We start from the raw sequence: 17,469 nt of genomic DNA on the forward strand, positions 1-17,469 counted from the left end.
AGCTCACAAATACAGAATTCAGTTGGCTGCAAAACTCCAGCCGTTTAATAACATGTTCCTCTCACCTTCGCCCCATCTCAGCACTGGGACAATCATGGGTTCAAACGTGTGCTGGCGGGAGGGAGTGCAGCCAGTGAGGGGCTGGCTGGGCCCCTGGCCCCCAATGTCACTGACTCCAAGGAGCACAGACGCTGCTGCCTTATGCCACCAGCAAGGAGTTCCATCCAAGAAAGGCCAGATCCACCCACAGGCCTAACAAGAGAGCATGAGGAGGCGAGGGTTGGCAACAGGAGGAGGATGAAAAGAGGAGAGACTGGTCTGTCACCAAGCTTAGGTCCTTTGGCCTGTCTGTGCCAAGTCCAGCTGCTGGTAGCTGGCCGCGGCCCATCAAGAGTGCCAGCACTCACACTGGTCTTGCCTTCTTGGCCTTCTTCTCAGACTTCACAGCCTCATCGTGGGCTTTCCGCTTCTCCGCCAGTTTGTTGGCCTGTGAATAAAAAGTGGGGAGCAAATGGTGATGGTGGGGAGGAGGGCTGGAAAGGGAATTCCTCCCCTTCTACTTGAGGCCATTTCTTTTTTTTTTTTTGTGGGACCCTCGCTGGCGGCCAGGGAACAAACCGGCGCTGCAGAGGCTGCGGGCAGCCTCGCAGCCCAGAGCTCAACTGCTGCGCCACCAGGGGAGGCCCTTGAGGCCATTTCTTAAAAACAGGGCTTCCAGAAAAGTTAATGGGCAACTTACCATGGGGAAAAACAGATTCACCTGAACAACCTCAGGTGAGGAAACATGCCTTCCCCTTGCCTTTACAACTCTATTTCTGGGCCCACAGCAAGTTAAGAGGATCCCAGGTGCTCAGACCTGGAAGCAACTGCCTTATTTATCCCTCCACTTAGGACCGCTGGGTGCCATTCAAACCTTCACCAGGAGCTGCCAAGCAGGAGTCAACCTGAAACAATCTTTCCCCAGGGGCCATTTAGCAAAATCTATTATATAATAGGCAGGTCTCTCACCCGGCAATTACACGCCTAAGGATTTGTCCTGAGAGATATCTGGAAGGTAGGCAGGGAAGTGCGCAAGGGTGTTTTCAAAGGAAGACAAAAGTGGAAACCAATCTAATACCATCGCAGGCACCAGACGAGGGTCTGTATGACGTCATGGAGAGTTCAATCCATGGTTAAAAAAAAATACACTGCAGATCAATCTATACACAGCATGACACCACCAATTTTGTGTTATTACAGGCACCAAAGAAACCAGGGGTCTGTTACTAAGGCCCGTAGGGTAGGGTTGAGAGCCACTTCAGCACCATCTGTTAGAGTTCTGGTGCACCAAACTTTTTTGATTTTTTTTTTTTTTGCAATAGCAAACATGGCTTCCTGAATGAGAAAGAACAAAAAGGAGAAGCCTTTAACCCAACATCCTAGCAGCCCCTCCTGCTTGATGGACTTCTATGGAGCAGGCCTTCATAAAAGTAGGCCCTGAGTCTGATGTTTTCTCTCCCCAGGCCCCGGCAACTTAGAAACAGCAGGTGTAAGAAGGAGACTAAAGCCCTGAAGAAAGTCTGGGTGCAGCCCCCCAGAGCAGGGCCAGCTGGCAATGAAGTTCGCCTGGGCGGCCACATATGGTAGCCACGCCTGGAGTCTCAGGTGGGCAGCGGGGACGCACCTCTCGGATTTTGCGCCTCTTGCTGAACATGATCTTGTTGTAAAGGTACTTCTCCCGCTTCTTCATCATCATGATGGCGAGGCGCTTGGCCTCGCTCTCCTCCTCCTGGGCCAGTCGCTGCTTGTCCTCCAGCTTCACAGTGCCCGCCATCACCCTGGGCTTCTGGGGACACAGAGCACACGCTTCTGGATACAGAGCCACCCACAGCCCATGGCTCCTGCCCTTCAAGAGCAGGCATGGCTCAAAGTGGCCAGTGGACGGACCTGCTTCCAGGCTACACCCCCATGCAGTCCCCAGTACCTTCCCCTCCATCCTCTGCTCCTCCAGAGCTGTCAGCTGGGCCTCTTCCTCCTTTTCTGAACCAGCCTCCACATCTTCCTCTTCTTCTTCACCTTCACCTTCATCACCATCACTTTCATTGTCTTCCTCCTCATCCTCTTCTTCCGATTCATCCAAATTTCCTATAAACAGCCCGTGACTTCTGTAGGTCCTGGGAGCCTGCTCCTCCCTTTGCAGGTGAGACCTGGCCCCAGTGCCCTCCACTGGTCAAGGGGACACTCCAAAGGCCACGTAGGCCATTCCAACCGAATCCCTTCAGGCACCTGCCCCATAGCCCCAGCTGCCTTCAGAGAAGACTCCAGGCCTCCCATTCCTGAGCACTGCTCCCTCCTTTGTAAATGTCAATGACAAATTTCAGACCATTCTGCTCACTTACTCTGAACATCAAGTGACCTGAAGGCAGGACACATGTTACCTTCTCCTAAGCATAACTCCAAAAATGTCTAAAGGACTCTGTGCCCCTGCTGCCCTGTTCTCCAGAGCCTGCCACCTATGAGGCCAAGAAGGTTAACAGGCAGCTGAGGCCCAGAGGACCAAAGTTAGTTCCATGGAGCTTGCCTATCTGGCCACCCAGCCGGGTCCCTTCCCACTCACCTGGGTGCTCTCCCCGCTGCAGGGCCAACAACTTCAGCTTCTCAGGGGGGATGTAATCGCCTTCCTTCTCTGACACGAAGGGCGAGAGGTGTGGGGGCAGCTGTACCCCAGGAAAGTAGTCTGCCACGGAGAGAAGGAGCCTGGCATTCACGGAATCAAACACCCACTGGGGCTGTAGGTAGTACCTGATGCAGAATGGTGGCAGAGAAGGTCACGGGGCCTTGAGACATACCTCTCTCTGAACCCCAAAACCCAAACAGAAAGAAGACGCAAGGGGCCTCCCCGGTGGCGCAGCGGTTGAGCGCTGGGTTACGAAGCTGCCTGCGGCCTCTGCGCTGCGGATTCGATCCCCGGCTGCTTCCCGGCCACCGGAGGAGGGTCCCGCATGGCGCGCAGACCTCTCCTGCAGCCCGCTGCTCCCCTCAGCAGTGTACTTCGGTCCTTCTGCCTGCTCTGCTCCCCACTCTGGCTCTGGTGAATTCTCTCACCCTCCCGCACTTCTGACTGTACCCAGTGCTTGTATAAACAAAAAAACAAACAAACAAATAAAGAAAGAAAGAAAACATGCCTCTATAAAAAAAAAAAAAAGAAAAAGAAAGAAGACGCAAGCCTCACCACCCTACCTGCCAATGACAGGGGTCTGCTGCCCAGGCCGGTCGACAATCTGGTGGGTGATACAGGTGTCTGTAACATCGTAAGTGGCTCCAATACACACGGACTTGTCCCAGGACACCTCTCCCCCAAAACTCCTACAGACATAGAGAGGACCCACGAGAGCATTCAGGCATGCGATGCCTACCCTGGGACGGGGCTGCCCCACAGGCTCACTCTCCCAGGACACGACTGCCATCTCCCCATCCCAGGATCTCCTGCCCTAAGCTGGTGAGGTCACAGCAGCTGCCCTGCAATGACTTGGGCCCGCTGAGCATCCCCACACACCCCTTTGTTGAATCCTCGCCGCAGCGCTAATAGAGGACACTGACACCATCCCAATGTGAGCAGCAGTGCCCGTGTGTGAAGGAGCCGGTGCTGTTGCCTCCCTACCTGATGATGAAAGCTAGGGCCTCCCGGGGCACCTCACGGTTCAGAAAGAACTTCAGGCCCTCAAAGAGCTTCTTGTGCTTCTCCTGTGCCTCCAGCTCCTTCTTATGTTCCTCCTCCTGCGCCGCCATCTCCTGTGGTGAAAGGGGCGAGGCCTTGCACAGTCAGGCCCACCACCCACAACCCCACTGGAGGGCCAGGGGTGGATTTTCTCCCCAGTTTCCTCCTAGATCTCTCAGTTCCAAGACCGCCCTGCCCGCCTCCCTTTGAAGGGAGCCAGTCCTCACCCCGTCAGCGGGAAATTCATCCACTTGGGCCTCCTCCTCCTCCGCAGGCACCACCACACGGGCCAGGCTGGCACTAAGGGCTGCCAGTTTCTACAGAGAGAAGCAGGGTTGCAGGGCTGCTCGTGCAGGTGGGGCCTTGGCCAGGGTGTGGCCAAGTCAGGGAGAGATAGTGGCGACAGTTCTGGGACATCAATCCCTTTGGGTTCTGACAGTATGTCCCAAGGTTACCTATCTAGCAACCCCCAGCCCCACCCCTGGGCCAAGGACCACCCCTCTGGGGGATGCAGGGTTGATGCTCTAGAAGCCTCTCTCACCTCCATAGAGCTCTCAGAGTCCAAAGCATAGGCGTCCTCACCGACCTTCGCCTCCGTGGGGGCCTGACTCTCAAGCTGGGAGGCAAGGAGAGGTCAGAGGAAGTGGATGCCCAGCCCTCACCTCCATGTAGGGAGAGAAAGCTGTGGCCCCTGAACTGTTAGAAGGCACCGGGCTGGGCGGGGGCCCTACCTTGGGCGGGTAGTGCAGGTTGAGCGACTGGTAGAGGCGGAAGTTGACAAAACCCAGCAGCGTGGTGTAAAACTCGGTGAAGGTGGCCATGACCCTGTAGTCTACGTCTGTCGGGTGCTGGGGGCACAGGAGGCACATCAGTAGTGTGGGCACAGGCACGGGAACAAAGGAGGCACTGACAACCCAAATAGCAGGGGGTGGTGGCGTGCCCGAGGACTGTGAGCTTCTACAGGGTGGCCCTGCCTTCGGAGCTGTGACCCATGGGAAGGGGCTGCATGGCGTGTCTCTCCCAGGAGCACTCTGGGCATGATTGAGGGGCGGGTCCCTAGGGTCAGAGACATCCTGGAGGCCTGAGCCAGATCCCCACGCCACAGAGGGGGAGCTGGGAGTGAGAAAAAGGAAGCATAAGTGCCTGTCAGGCTGTTCCCAGGACAGGCTGGCCCCACTCTGCCACCTGCCTCACTCGCCCCCTCATCTTGCAAGTCAGGCTTTCATCATGGCAGAGGCCACCATCCCAACCAGGCTGGTCACAGCTGATGCCTTTTCCCCATCCACACCACAGTCCTCATTTAACGTCTGCCGGGAGCTAGCCCATGAGCCCCTGGGGACAGCACTCCCAGGGCTCCGTCCACCGCAAGCCCGGCTTGGAGCAGTGGCCCCACGCGGTGTATCTGCCCAGGTGGGAGCAGGGAGTGGACAGCTCTCAGCACCTAAAAGCCCTGGCAGGAATCTTGGGATGGACATTCAGAATTCAGTAGCCCGACTCCACACCCAAGCCAGAGATGAGGCACAACCAGAAGATCCAAAAGAGGCCAGGACAATGCGAGCAATGGCAGAACAGAAAGGCTGCCTGCTTTGGGCAAGAGCACAGAGCCACCCTCATGAGCTGCCTACCCAGCAGGCAGGGGACGTGAAAGGGCCCATCTTTGCCCTTGAGAAATTGATAGAACAAAATAGGACAAAGAACCAAGAGTCAGATCGAAATGCCTCAACTCCTGAGCAGCACAGCCCTCTACAAGCAGCGGGGCCAGTCCAGTGCTGCCGACCACGGGCGCAAACGCGAGGACGTGCCCAGGAATATCGACAAGGGTAATGACCACAACGAGCCGCAGGATCTGCGCCTGGCTGGCCTGTGACTGAGTCACATCTCCAGGCTACTACTGGGCAGTGACTTGGGTTGTAGGGGCACATGGGTCAAAAGGTGTCCCATCTGCCCCCTACTTACACCTCTGCCCTTTCATGAGCATCTGCCAGGGCCCTTGATGGGTCTGGTGAGCATCCGGACACTAACCACTCCCCGCTGCGCGGAGCATCCAGCTCCCCAACACCTGCCTGGCTCCTACTGCCAGGAACCCGGTCCCGGCTGCTCCAGGGGAGGGGCTCACGAGGGCCTCAGCCACCACCCAGGACCAGTCGTTGGTGAGAGGAAGTAGCGGCAGTAATCTGGCCAGAGGGAGGAGGAATGAGTGGCCCTTTCCCTGCCCCCCGGGGCCAGCTGCGTGGAGCCTGGCCTCCACAGGGCCCCATTCACCACCCAGAGGACACACAAAGACCAGTCTGAGCATCGCGGGGGTGGGACATCAGAGAAAAGGAAGGAGAGGGAGAGCCAGAGAGGACGGAGGGAAGGCAGGAAGGAAGGAGGAGGAGGGAAAGGATGCAGAGGGAAAAAGGAAAGAGCCACAGCCTCTTGGCTGCACCAGGGAGAGGAACAGGGACTGCTGAAGGCCAAGCCCGGCTCTCGCCCACAGACTGCAACATGGCCAGCGCTCTGCAGCCGGCGTGGTTGGGTCCTGCCAGCTGGAGCACAGAAGGCTTCTGGGGCAGTGCCCAGACCCCTGGTTCACCTCGAAGCACCAATAACCTCATCCGCAAGGCCCTCCACCAAAGGTACCTGTTCCCACTCAAAGTTGGGTCAAATGCAGAGCCACAGGAAGGGAGACTCACAGAGACCCTGTGGGGGTCTGGAGGCTAGTGATGCCCCATAAGGAGGTCAAAAAAGGTGTTCTCATCACGGGTCCCTGTCAGAAACCCTCCTACCAAAGATTAGAAAGAAGTGGCGCCAAATGCCAAGTGCTTCTCTTGTGCTCACCCCCCTCCCCCAATCCACCGCTGCCCCAGCCCTGGGGCTGGAGAGCGCAGAGTTAAGCAAAGCAGCTGGGCCAAGGCGGGGGGCCACCAGCAACAAAACAAGATGCAGACCCAGCAGGCCTGAATGCTGGGCTGCGCCTCCAGTCAGCGCGTGGCCCTGGCAGCTACTGTTCGTTCAGCAACTGCACAGGGACACATACTGGCACTTTCGAAGATTCTTTTCCTTAAATCCTTGTGCTCAGGTGAAGAAGGTGCAAGTATATCACTCATGAGGCACAGCAAGACAAAGGAACATGTCGGGGTCACCCAGCCAGGGTACTGTGTGACCCCAGGCTGGCCTGGGAACTCTTCTCTATTCCAGTCTATAGCACATTTCCTCATCCCACCCCAGCCAACACTCAGGAACGCAGCCCACACTGCACCGCGCATATAACCCCCTTGAGTCACGCTCTCATCTCTGCCCAGGACCCAGAGGCGGTACACACCCCTCGGCTCACTCACGTCGTGGGAGAAGGTGTAAGGCGTGATCCACACAATGGGCTGCCCCAGCACCTCGGCCTGGTAGTAAATGCCTTTGATGGACAGGAAGACCTGGGGAGGGGGCAGAAGAGGCAGCACATTGAAGACCAGAGGGGGTTGAGGGGGGAGGAAAAGCCGGGGGGCGCTTCACGTGGCCCCGGGCTCACCTTGCGCAGGGCCCGGGCGGCAATGACATAGTGCATGAACTCCACGGCGAGCCTGCGGCACAGCTGGATGGTCTGCACATGGCACTTTCCAGTCCGCGGGAAGGTAGAGAAGAGGAAGCACATGGAGAGGGCATCGTCCAGGTCCCGCAGGGCATCTATGAATGTGGGGTACCTGCAGGGCCGAGAGCTCAACACTCACTTAGTCCCTGCTCCACGGGCGTGGGTGTGAGGGGTCCCTGACCTCCGTGCCTTGCTGTTAACCACCCCATAGGCCCGACTCCCTAAGCCAGGGGCTGGCAGTGCCAGCTTCCCCCATAGTCCTGGGAGGAACCACTGAACCAAGAATGCCCCTTAGCTCTGAGGAACAAAGAAATCCCAAAGCAGGGTTCTCAAGACACCAACTGCTCGCCAGGGACCCAGCCTCTACCTACTCCCACATAGTGTGGTCAATGACTGTAGAATGAGTCAGTCACTCTAACTTTTTGCTGACGGTAGAAACTTTATCTCAAAGGAACTCTAACGGGAATTCCAAGACAAAACGTGGAAAAGGTGAGGCTGCCCTCACCAACCAGGGAGAGGGTGGGGCCTGCCTGTGCTGGGCAGCACTTGTGTCCTCACCCAGGCAGTCAGAGCGGGTTACATCTTGTCCCTCTTCACCCAGAACTCCATCTACTCTGCAGGCAGCAAAAGTGCTAGAATTGGGTCCTTGGTCAAGAAGGCCCCAGACAAGAAACTGCTTCCTGTGATAAATTAGGAAGGCGACCAGACCACACCTGGGCAGATCCACCAGGGAAGGAGGGAGGGAGGCGTCGGTGACGGGACAGGCAACGAGTGTGACACCTGGGCTCCAGTCCCAGCTGGAACCCAGCACACGTCATTATGCCTTGCCCGACCCCTGTGGCTTCTTCTGGAAAATGACACCAGACTGTTGGTTCAAAACTGGGCTCCTGTAGCCTCCCCAGAAGTGCCTGGGGATGAGCAGACAGACCGTCCCCCTCCTTGGCCAGGCCAGGTGTCAGAGACTCTGGCAGCCAAACTGCCTCCCAGGAAGCTCTCTCCTTCAGAAGGGGCTCTGCTTCCAAAAAGGCCTCTCTGAAAGCCACGCAACCAGAAAGGGCAAGGCCCCTGCTGCCCTAGATGGCCTCATTCACAGCAATGAGTCAGGAGGGCCCTGCCAGGTCTTCATTTCAGGCCAAGATGGAAGAAGGGCCCATGGGACTTTTTTTTTCACAGGACAATGGGAGAACCTCCTAGAAGCAGCCCCCTCTGGTGCCACTAAGTTCCTCACTCTCCACCTCACAAACAAACCCACCAACCCCGGGCTCATTTTAGATGCAGCACTGGCCATTTCTGCAATGGCTAAGAAGATGGGGGACGATATGTGCCAGGAACACTATAACCACCCTACCACCTCGTATTGGCCAGAATCCAGACACTTGCTGTTTTCATTTGTTCCACACCACAGCTGCGGGTCACAGGCGGGACAGGAGCTATCCTTATTTCTAGAGAGGAGGACTTGCTTGGTGCAGGAACCATTCTCAGGCTGCCCAGCTCACAGGGCACAGGCCTGAGGTCAGAATGGCTGTGGGCTCCTCCACCAGGACTCTTTCCATGTTAGCCCACAGCTGGCCCAATTCAATAAAGCCAAATCTGTGTAATCTGGAGCCAACAGCCCAGGATTTCTGAACTTTACTGCTACTGACATTCTGGACCACGCTGGTCTGTGCATTTTAGGATGTTTAGCAGCATTTCTGGCCTCTGCTCATAAAATACCAGTAGATTCTCCAGCCCTCATTCAAGTCATGAGAACCAGAAATGTCCACAGATATTGCTAAATGCCCCCAAAGTCAGCAAAATCACTCCTAAGAGCCACCGACTTAATAAATGAATTGAGGGGGCTGCTGAGAAGGCTGGGCAAGGAACTGAGTTGTCCAATTGTGTCTTCCAGGTCTGACCATGCACCCTATGTTCTGCCCCCAGAACTTTGGCTCTCTCACACCACAGGGCCTTTGCACTTGCTGTCTGCGCTATGAGAACCATGTTTCCATGGCCAGCTCAACCATCTTCCCGCAGAGAAACCTCCTCTGACAAGCCGTAACTAGCATAAGTCCCCCAGTTCCCTTCACACAGCTAACAGTCCTCATGGCACTCACTTTGACTTGCAATCATTATAACAATTTTTCTGTTTGCTTTTCGGTCTGTTTCCTCCAAAAGGATGCCAGCACTCTGATGCCAGGGGCTTAGTCCCCCCCAGTACTAGGACTGAGCCCCAACGCACCGTTCCTTGACGATGTGGTCAAGCTTGTAGTTGGGCTTGTTGTCCTTCAGACGTTCCACAGTGTTCCACTCGCTCTTCCCATAGGCCTTCCGCAGCTTCCTGACAAACACCTGGAGGAGAGGAGACCACTGACACTGGGGCCAAGTGCTCCTGCACGTCCTCTTCCACGGAGGAGGGCTCACAGGGTGGGAGGACTCCGAAGGTCTCCCAAAGCTGACCACAGCTGTCTGCTAGTGCCACCTGCCCCTTCAGTTCAGGTCTTGCATGCAACCCACGCTTAGGAGCACCAAGACTGACCCAGACTGATGAGCAGAGCCAGTTGGCCACACACTCTTGAAGGATGGACAGGGACAGCCACTCACATGTGCTGACTCCATACACTTACACGAAAGCTAACATTCCCAGCCCTACTTTCCAACTAAGAAGAGAGGCCAAGTGACCTGCCAGTGAAGCAGACCAGGGCCTGGTGGGAGGACCTTTTTCCCCAACGCCAGTCATGAGTCCATGTGTGGGGCAGGGCCACATAGAAAAATGCAGCTGAGGCCAGTAGCAGGCCCAGAGGGTCCTCCACACCAACCAACTTCTTCCCTCTGGATACTTCTGGCCCACTCTCAGTGCTCTTCAGAGGCTCAGAGCCTCTGGTGGGCTCATGAACAGCAGCTCGGAGTAGCCATTTCCCACAGGGAGCCCACCTCCAAGATAGCAAACTCCAGCTGCAAAACCCAGGAGCAAACAGGGCCAGTCACCCACCTCAGTGGACAAGAGGGCCCGCAGCAGCTGCTGGCCAGTCTCCTGTGGCCACTAGGTGGCACCCCTTCCCTCCCAGCCAGGTCCTATCTGCTTTCAGTTATTTGCATTTGGTATTAATAGGTTTCGTCCCCTCTGGTATTTAAGCATTTAATGACATCTATTTGTGGAATGAAAAGCTTGGTTGCCTGGAAGCAATTCCAGGAGAAATCTGAATAGGAATGGTTTCCTTGGGTAATGAATGCAGCAGATAGCCTCTGAAATAGTGCCATCCTCACCCATAGGTGAAGAACTAGGGCAAAAGTACCACAGGTAAGAATTCATTTGCCAGGGCCTCCCTGGTGGTGCAGGCGATTGAGCACAGCGCTGTGAAGCTGTCCACAGCCTCTGCAGTGCCGGTTTGATCCCCGCCAGTCACGAGATGCCCACATGGCGAGGCAGACCTCTCCTGTCTCGCCCGCTGTGCCCCTCAGCAGCTTATTTCGCCAGTCTGCCTGTACTGTTCCCCGCTCTGTCTCTGGTGAATCCTTTCACCTTCCTGCACATCGCACATCTGGCCTGTACCTGGTTCTTGTAAAATAAATCTTTAAAAATAAAAAAAGAATTCATTTGCCAGGTGCTGTGCAAATGATCCCCACACTTTCTTAACTGTAATCTCAGTTCATTCTCACAACATTCCTTAGAAGGAAAATGGCCTCCCCATTGTACAGGCTTGCTCAGAGTTTAAGCAACCTGCCCCAGGTCACAGGTAGTGGATCGAAGAGCTATGGTGGGTGAGCCAGACCCTAGAGCCCAGGCCTCACCTTGTATTCACGGAACTTGTTAACGATGGGCTCATGGAGGAGGAACTTGATGTCTTTGATAAGATAAAAAGTCCGAGCTGCTGTGGAACCTTTGTTAACCTTCTTCTTGTGTTTGGGTTCGTGGGGATAGATGCCCTTCAGGATACACAGCCGCCTGGAAGACAAAGGCCATTCTTTCTGTCAGTAAAAGTTCCGGGCACCAGTCACACCAGACCTGGAAAACAGCAGTGAGCAGGGAATGCAGCCTTTGGAGCTCAGAGACTAGTGCAGGAGCCCAACAATCCGTGTTCCTGGTAACCCACTACTGCAAGTTGCAGGGATAGGCTGCAGGCACTCCTTATAGCTGGGGGGGTCAAGAAGGCCTTGCTGAGCAGTCACCATTTCAGCTACATATAAGGTAGAGGGAAGAGGATTCTGAGATACAAAGGCTGTAAGGGTGGAAAGTGGTGGGCATGCTTGAAGGACTACAGCAGGACCCACATTTCATGGAGGCATCTGGTTGTGACTTCACAAGGAACTGAGAACCCCTGGCTGCAGGATCAGGGGTCTCTTCTACCAGAGAGGAGGGGAAGAGATGATAGATCCCAGACAGAGCCCAGCAGTGCCAGTGGGCTATTCTGCCGGCTCAGGGTGCCATGACAAAGTCTGTTTCCCCACAGACAGCAGCTGGCAAAGCACAGCTCATTAAAGCAAGGTGGGGGGCAGGAGAGGGGGAAGGGGAAGGTAAGAAAACCAGAATACCAGACAGTGTTTGTGACAGCACAGGTAAGACAGGGATGTGGCTGAGTTTTCCCTATGTAATGGACTGCTGGCACCCCAATCCACTCTCCAGCCTCACCTGAAGTCGGCCAGGCTCAGTTGCAGTTTCTTCCGGGCTTTATTTCGGGTGATGTAGTTGGTGGCAGAGCCTCGTTCATACTTGAGGGAAAAAAAAAAAAAAACAACAATTCCCCATTAGCAATGACATTAAACTCAGGGCATGCAGCATATTAGAGGCATTTATCAGTCGGCATAAGTGGTCAAGAGGTTTCTGGGACAGGAAATGCTGTAGGGAGGCAACCCAACCACACAACAAGCTCTCCTACACTCTCCGAGCCACTCTCTGCAGGTGTTCACACACCTGCGAGACTCTGGGGACCGTGAAGCTGCAATGGATCAGGCACAATGCCAAGCACTCAGTACTGACCTAGTACTGGACATTATGATTAGTGATTTCCACACATTATTCACTTAATCCCCACAACTCTGTGAGGTAGATGCGGTTAAAACTCCCATTTCACATGGGTGGAAACAGGCTCCATGAATTAACCTGCCCAGGTGACACAGCTGTAAGAGCTGGGGCTGGAATTCAAACCTAGGTCTGAGTTCAGAGTTTGAATGTCTAATTCACAAAGTTAGCGTTTTTCGCTTTCTTTCATTATAACAGCTCCACCAGCACCAGAGGCTGCTGTAGAGCTTAAGCGCTTTTTCATACAGCCCTGTGAAATGTTACCACCACAGATACACTGTAGATCTGTTCATGCTACCTGTTTAGTCATAAGCGACTAATACATAAGTTTTGTCCCACTCCAATACACATGATGATTTTTGCTCCTTGGGGGTCATGCTGAGAAAGCATGCTCTAAGCCTCGCCCCTTCCTCGTTCACTCATTCAACAAACAATACAGAGGCACACTACCATGTTCTAGGCATTATTCTAGAAGGTATGTGAGAATAAAGCCCAAAAAAGGCTTGGTCTCTACCTGCCCCTGAGGAGCATACTGTCCTGTGTAATCATCTGGGTCTGTGGTATCAAGCTGCTACCTCACGCACACATTTCTGTACCCCTGACAGAGATCAATGCAATGCACCAAGCCCCCTGCAATGCCAACCAAGCCTGTCCTTTTCAAATGAGATCTTCCTCTGGAAAAAGACAATAGGGGTCCCATGGCCAGGGTCAGATATAAACAGATGGACCTGTAGTCTCCTGAGAGGTGTGTTTATTAATAACCCCACAGTCATGAGACACACCTGCTATTCCTTCTGTCCTTCACATATTTATTGACTATTGGGGATCAGGCCCGAGCCAAGTCCTGGATATACAAAAACGAGTTTCAGACTGTCTTGGGAAGTTGAGTCTTCATCACACATACCTCTGTCACCATGCTTATGCAGCGGGATAGAAGGTTTCAACTGGGGTGATTTTATTCCTTGGGTGTGTATCAGAAGGGGTGAGGAATTAGGCATTTTTGGTTAGTGCTAATGGGTAAAGAGGCTGGGGCTGCTGCTAAATATCCTACAATGCCCAGGACTGCTCTGCCCACAGTTATTCATGGGCGTCAAGATGGTTGTGAAAACCACTTTTTAAAAAATACCATGATTCGTTTGCATATCAACATTGGTGCTACAAGGAGAGATCTCCTGTCCCCTTTCTCTGTAGTCCCTAGTTCGCAGCAGACACTTTAATACTTAAGGAAACACTTGAAGTAGCTATTATTTTCCTCACACCCCTCCCCTCAATCTTTTCATGCAACCAAGGTGATTCTCCATACAAGAATGCCTCAAAAAAAAAAAAAAAAAAAAAAAAGAAGAACTCCTCAAAACTGAACATGTTACTCCTTCTTCAATACAATGACTGACAGGCTTTGCGTGACTATCCAACCCCAATCTCACCAGAAGACTTTTTTTCCTTTGGATCCTCCCATCCGTCCTTCTGAGACCTTGCACCAAAAAAGCCTTTCCCACCAAAGAGTGTTGGCACTTCGTTCCTCGGCCATACTTGCTCACTAAGCATTTGCCTGTTCCAGAACTTGTCCAAGATCTTCCGATCTTTCTTATCTTAGTTTAAATGTATGGCTAAGAGAAACATGAGGCAACACCCGCTAACATTTGTAACCCTTTACATCCCCTATCCTTACTTCTCCTTAGCTTTCTTCACGGCACATTTAACAATCTGTGATAACTTCATTTGGCTATTGATTTCAGTACTAATCCATCTTCCATCACTAAGAAATGAATGCGGAGAAGACAGGGACCCCATGATTGTTTACCTATCCGTCCCGAGCATCGAGACAGGGGGTTTGCTCAACCGATGAGGGAATAACAAGTGTTTTAGAGATGATTCAACCGAAGTAATAGTGAACTCTACAAAAAGTTCATCACTCTTTCAGTAAACAGTTCTTAGGAACCTCAACTGTTTCGCAGTCCCGCTCCAAGGAACTGCCCCGATTTCACTGTTACCCGAGCCCATCCTCCGAGCTCTTCCCGCGGTGATCCCAGCCGTCCCCGCAGCCACGAGGAGCCAAGCTCCGGGGATCCTGCCCCCCACTTCCCGGGCCCGAGGCCCACAGTGTCTTCGGCTCACCTTCTTTTTCTCCAGGCCCCCCATGTCTCCACGTTGAAGGGTCCACCAGCGCCGCGCGGACACACAGCGCCGCTTCCTCCCGCACGTGCCCGACCGAGGACCCCTGAGGCCCCCACGCCGCCGCTCCGCGCGGGCGTCCTAGGAGGTGCCTGAGTGCCTCAGGGGAAGATGGGGTTTTTCCTCCCGAAAGTTACCACTAAATTCCTCTGAAAAATCACGAATACCGTCCTGTAGAGTGATTTCCGTCCTGTGAGACTGTTACACACAGTCTGTTTAAAAAACATGTATGTTCAGGCATCTCTATGATCATCCCCACGACGAACGTCTGACGTCATGCGTTCCGTTGCACCTTGGGATGGAGAGGGGCGGAAGGCAGAGATAGCGCAGTGTCTTCTGGGATGCAGAGGGGAGACGCTCTCAAAGTGCGTGGACTGGCGCATTGTCATGGTAACGGATGCTAGGCGGGGTCAGAACTTGGCTTCCGGAATGAGGAGACCGCTGCAGGCAGGCGCCGCCGGGCGCTGAGTGCGTCTACTCTCAGTTGGCTTTAGGCCTTCGGTTTTTCCTTTGGTTCTTTTGCTCTTAGGGTGATGAAATAGAGCAAAAGTGGATTTTTTTCCTCACAGATGTATAGCGACTCCAGAGGACACTTATATAGTCTTTTTTTTTTTTTTTTTTCTGATTTTTTACATCATTTTTTATTTTTGCACAATGTATGCACTTTCATCTTGGTTATAGCCCCCATACAATTCCCACCCCCCTTAGTTTGACCCTAATCCCCCCTCCTCCCCCCGCCCTCCCTAGTGTGTCTCTGGTTTATAGTTGCTTGTTGATTTTGATTTTTACTTTATTATAATTAGTCTTTCCTGATCCCTTATTTAGGTTTTCTAAATTCCTGCTATGAAAGCTGTGTGAAGATTCCTCAACCTGCTAAAGATGGAGCTTCCATATGATCCAGCAATTCCACTCTTAGGTATTTACCCAAAGGACACAGAAACATTAATTCAAAAGGGCACCTGCACCCCTATGTTTATAGCAGCACTATTTACAATAGCTAAGCTATGGAAACAGCCCAAATGCCCAAAAATAGATGACTGGATCAAGAAGACTCAGCAATCAAAAAAGATAAACTTATGCAATTTGCAGCAACACTTAACATAGTCTTAAACATACATTGATAAGTGAAAGAAACCAATCTGTAAAAGCTTTTTTTTGAGGGGGGGGTGGGTGGAGGAAGAAGGTGGAGATTTCAAAATCGTAATATTTCAATTTTTAATGACATTCTGGAAAAGGAAAATTATAGTGGCAGTTAAAAGATAATGGTTCCAAGGATTCGGTGGTAGAGAGAAGAGGTGAAGTACAAGGGGCTTTTGAGGGTGGCAAAACTATTCAGTATGTTACTTTCTTCTTCCTTAACAAACTTGTATTTTGTAATTTGTGTGCCATCAATATGTGCTACTTGTGTGATTTTTCACATGAAGATTAATTATGAACCACTTTCTCCATTAAATGGGATCTAAAATAAGGGTTTTATATATTTACATTACAAAATAATAAAATGGACATTCCATATTTAATCATACAAATGTATATTTGTTTTTTTATTTTATTTATATATATTTGACATCATTCTTCATTTTTGTACAATGTATGCTTTCTCCTCTCAGGTGTAGTCCCTGTAAAATTCCCTTTGTTATAGCCATTCTTTGCAAGCTATCCACTTTGCATACAATTTTACTTTTCTCTTTTGGATTCTTTCATAGACTGTATCCTAGCTCAGTGAGCTTAACACCACCAGAAACAAACCCTTAGTCTGACAAAGTGTCAACTTTGTTGTTCCATTGCCATGAGGGAGACCTCCCACACAAACAAAAATTTATAAACCCTTTTTTGGGGAGGGAGGGGCGGAGTTAGGTAAAAAGCAAGCCAAGTAGTGTTTTAATAGACGCAATACAATGTTAGGCTCAGTGGCAGGACTGGGGGAGAAGAGCTGACTCTGGTCTAGTCAGCAAAATGGACAACGTCCCTGCTCCTTGCAAACATTAGTATAGGCATAGAATGTTGTGTCCAGCAACTCCTCTGAGGCTGCTTCTCTGTGTCAAAGTGACTTAGCTCCTCCTGGCATGCTTCATTCTTACTAGCATGATTTCAGTGGCACATTTCTGATAGCTTGTGATTTTAGGGAAAAAGAACTACCAGTAAAAATGTCACAGTCACTCAAAGAACAAGTCATTAGGACATTTTACAGCTACACGGTGACCCTGGGAAATATAATCTTCCCCATTCATGTTGTGGCTGGCTTTATGTGCACCTGTCCTTGTACGCACAGGAAGACTTGTACTTTCTCATTCCAAGTTAATTTTTATTTCTCAGCAATAGGCCCCCAAATAGAAATCCTGAACCAACCGATTTGGTCATCTTTTTCTTTCTTTCTTTCTTTTTTTTCTTCCTTTTTTTTTTTTTTTTTTTTTTTTTTTTCACTTTTTGTGACCAAGGTCACAGCCAGCCACTGTGCTTCTAATGCACCTGCTCCCTGCCAGGAGATGGCAACTGCTCTAGCAAGGATGCCTCCTCCAGGATGCTCTCCTGGAGGTGTCAGCAACTGAAAGCCCTGCCACTTACCACTGGCAGGGAGTTGGCAGTCGGGGTGGAGGGACTGAGGCCATCCAATCCCAGACCAAGTTGTCTCCACTACATATACATCACAAGGTCCCCTGGAGGTTCGAACCCAAAGATCTACAGAAATTGTGCCTCCAGCTAGTCTCCCTCCTTCCCCAGAACCTCACTTACCCAACCTGCCTCCACCAGACAGTCTAATTTTAAGTCTGTAAAGTATGTCAGTGAACAGACATCTTCTTATTTATGTCAAGAGTTTGACTTGCCTTAAGTCAGACACAAAACTAGATTATCTTGAACAATGAACTTTGGCAATGTGCCATAAAATGATTACAATCAAAATCACATTTGGAAATGATTAAGGGCATAACCTCTTTACAAGCTGAGCTGGAAGGCAGTTTAACTACAATGATCTTGACTGGTTCTCTCGTCTCACACAGGAGAAAACTATTTCCAACTGAGAGGGGTTAAATGACCAGC

General features: G+C 52.0%; 1 protein-coding gene across 1 annotated transcript; it reads right to left on the reverse strand.

Annotated features, from left to right (window-relative positions):
• Positions 1–14,478, reverse strand: PES1 (pescadillo ribosomal biogenesis factor 1). Its single transcript, XM_037510889.2, has 15 exons — positions 14,374–14,478; positions 11,869–11,948; positions 11,031–11,184; positions 9,481–9,590; positions 7,203–7,374; positions 7,018–7,107; positions 4,429–4,545; positions 4,239–4,313; positions 3,925–4,014; positions 3,641–3,771; positions 3,220–3,345; positions 2,597–2,781; positions 1,964–2,124; positions 1,664–1,825; positions 1–487 (listed from the first exon to the last, which is right to left on the reverse strand). The coding sequence occupies exons 1-15, from the start codon at positions 14,395–14,397 to the stop codon at positions 404–406; spliced, it is 1,761 nt and encodes a 586-aa protein (XP_037366786.1). The 5' UTR covers positions 14,398–14,478; the 3' UTR covers positions 1–403.
• Between the last annotated feature and the right edge of the window lie 2,991 nt (positions 14,479–17,469).

This window comes from Talpa occidentalis, unplaced genomic scaffold (assembly GCF_014898055.3).
Source record: "Talpa occidentalis isolate TD23 unplaced genomic scaffold, MPIMG_talOcc4v2.1 talOcc4.14, whole genome shotgun sequence".
NCBI lineage: Eukaryota > Metazoa > Chordata > Mammalia > Eulipotyphla > Talpidae > Talpa > Talpa occidentalis.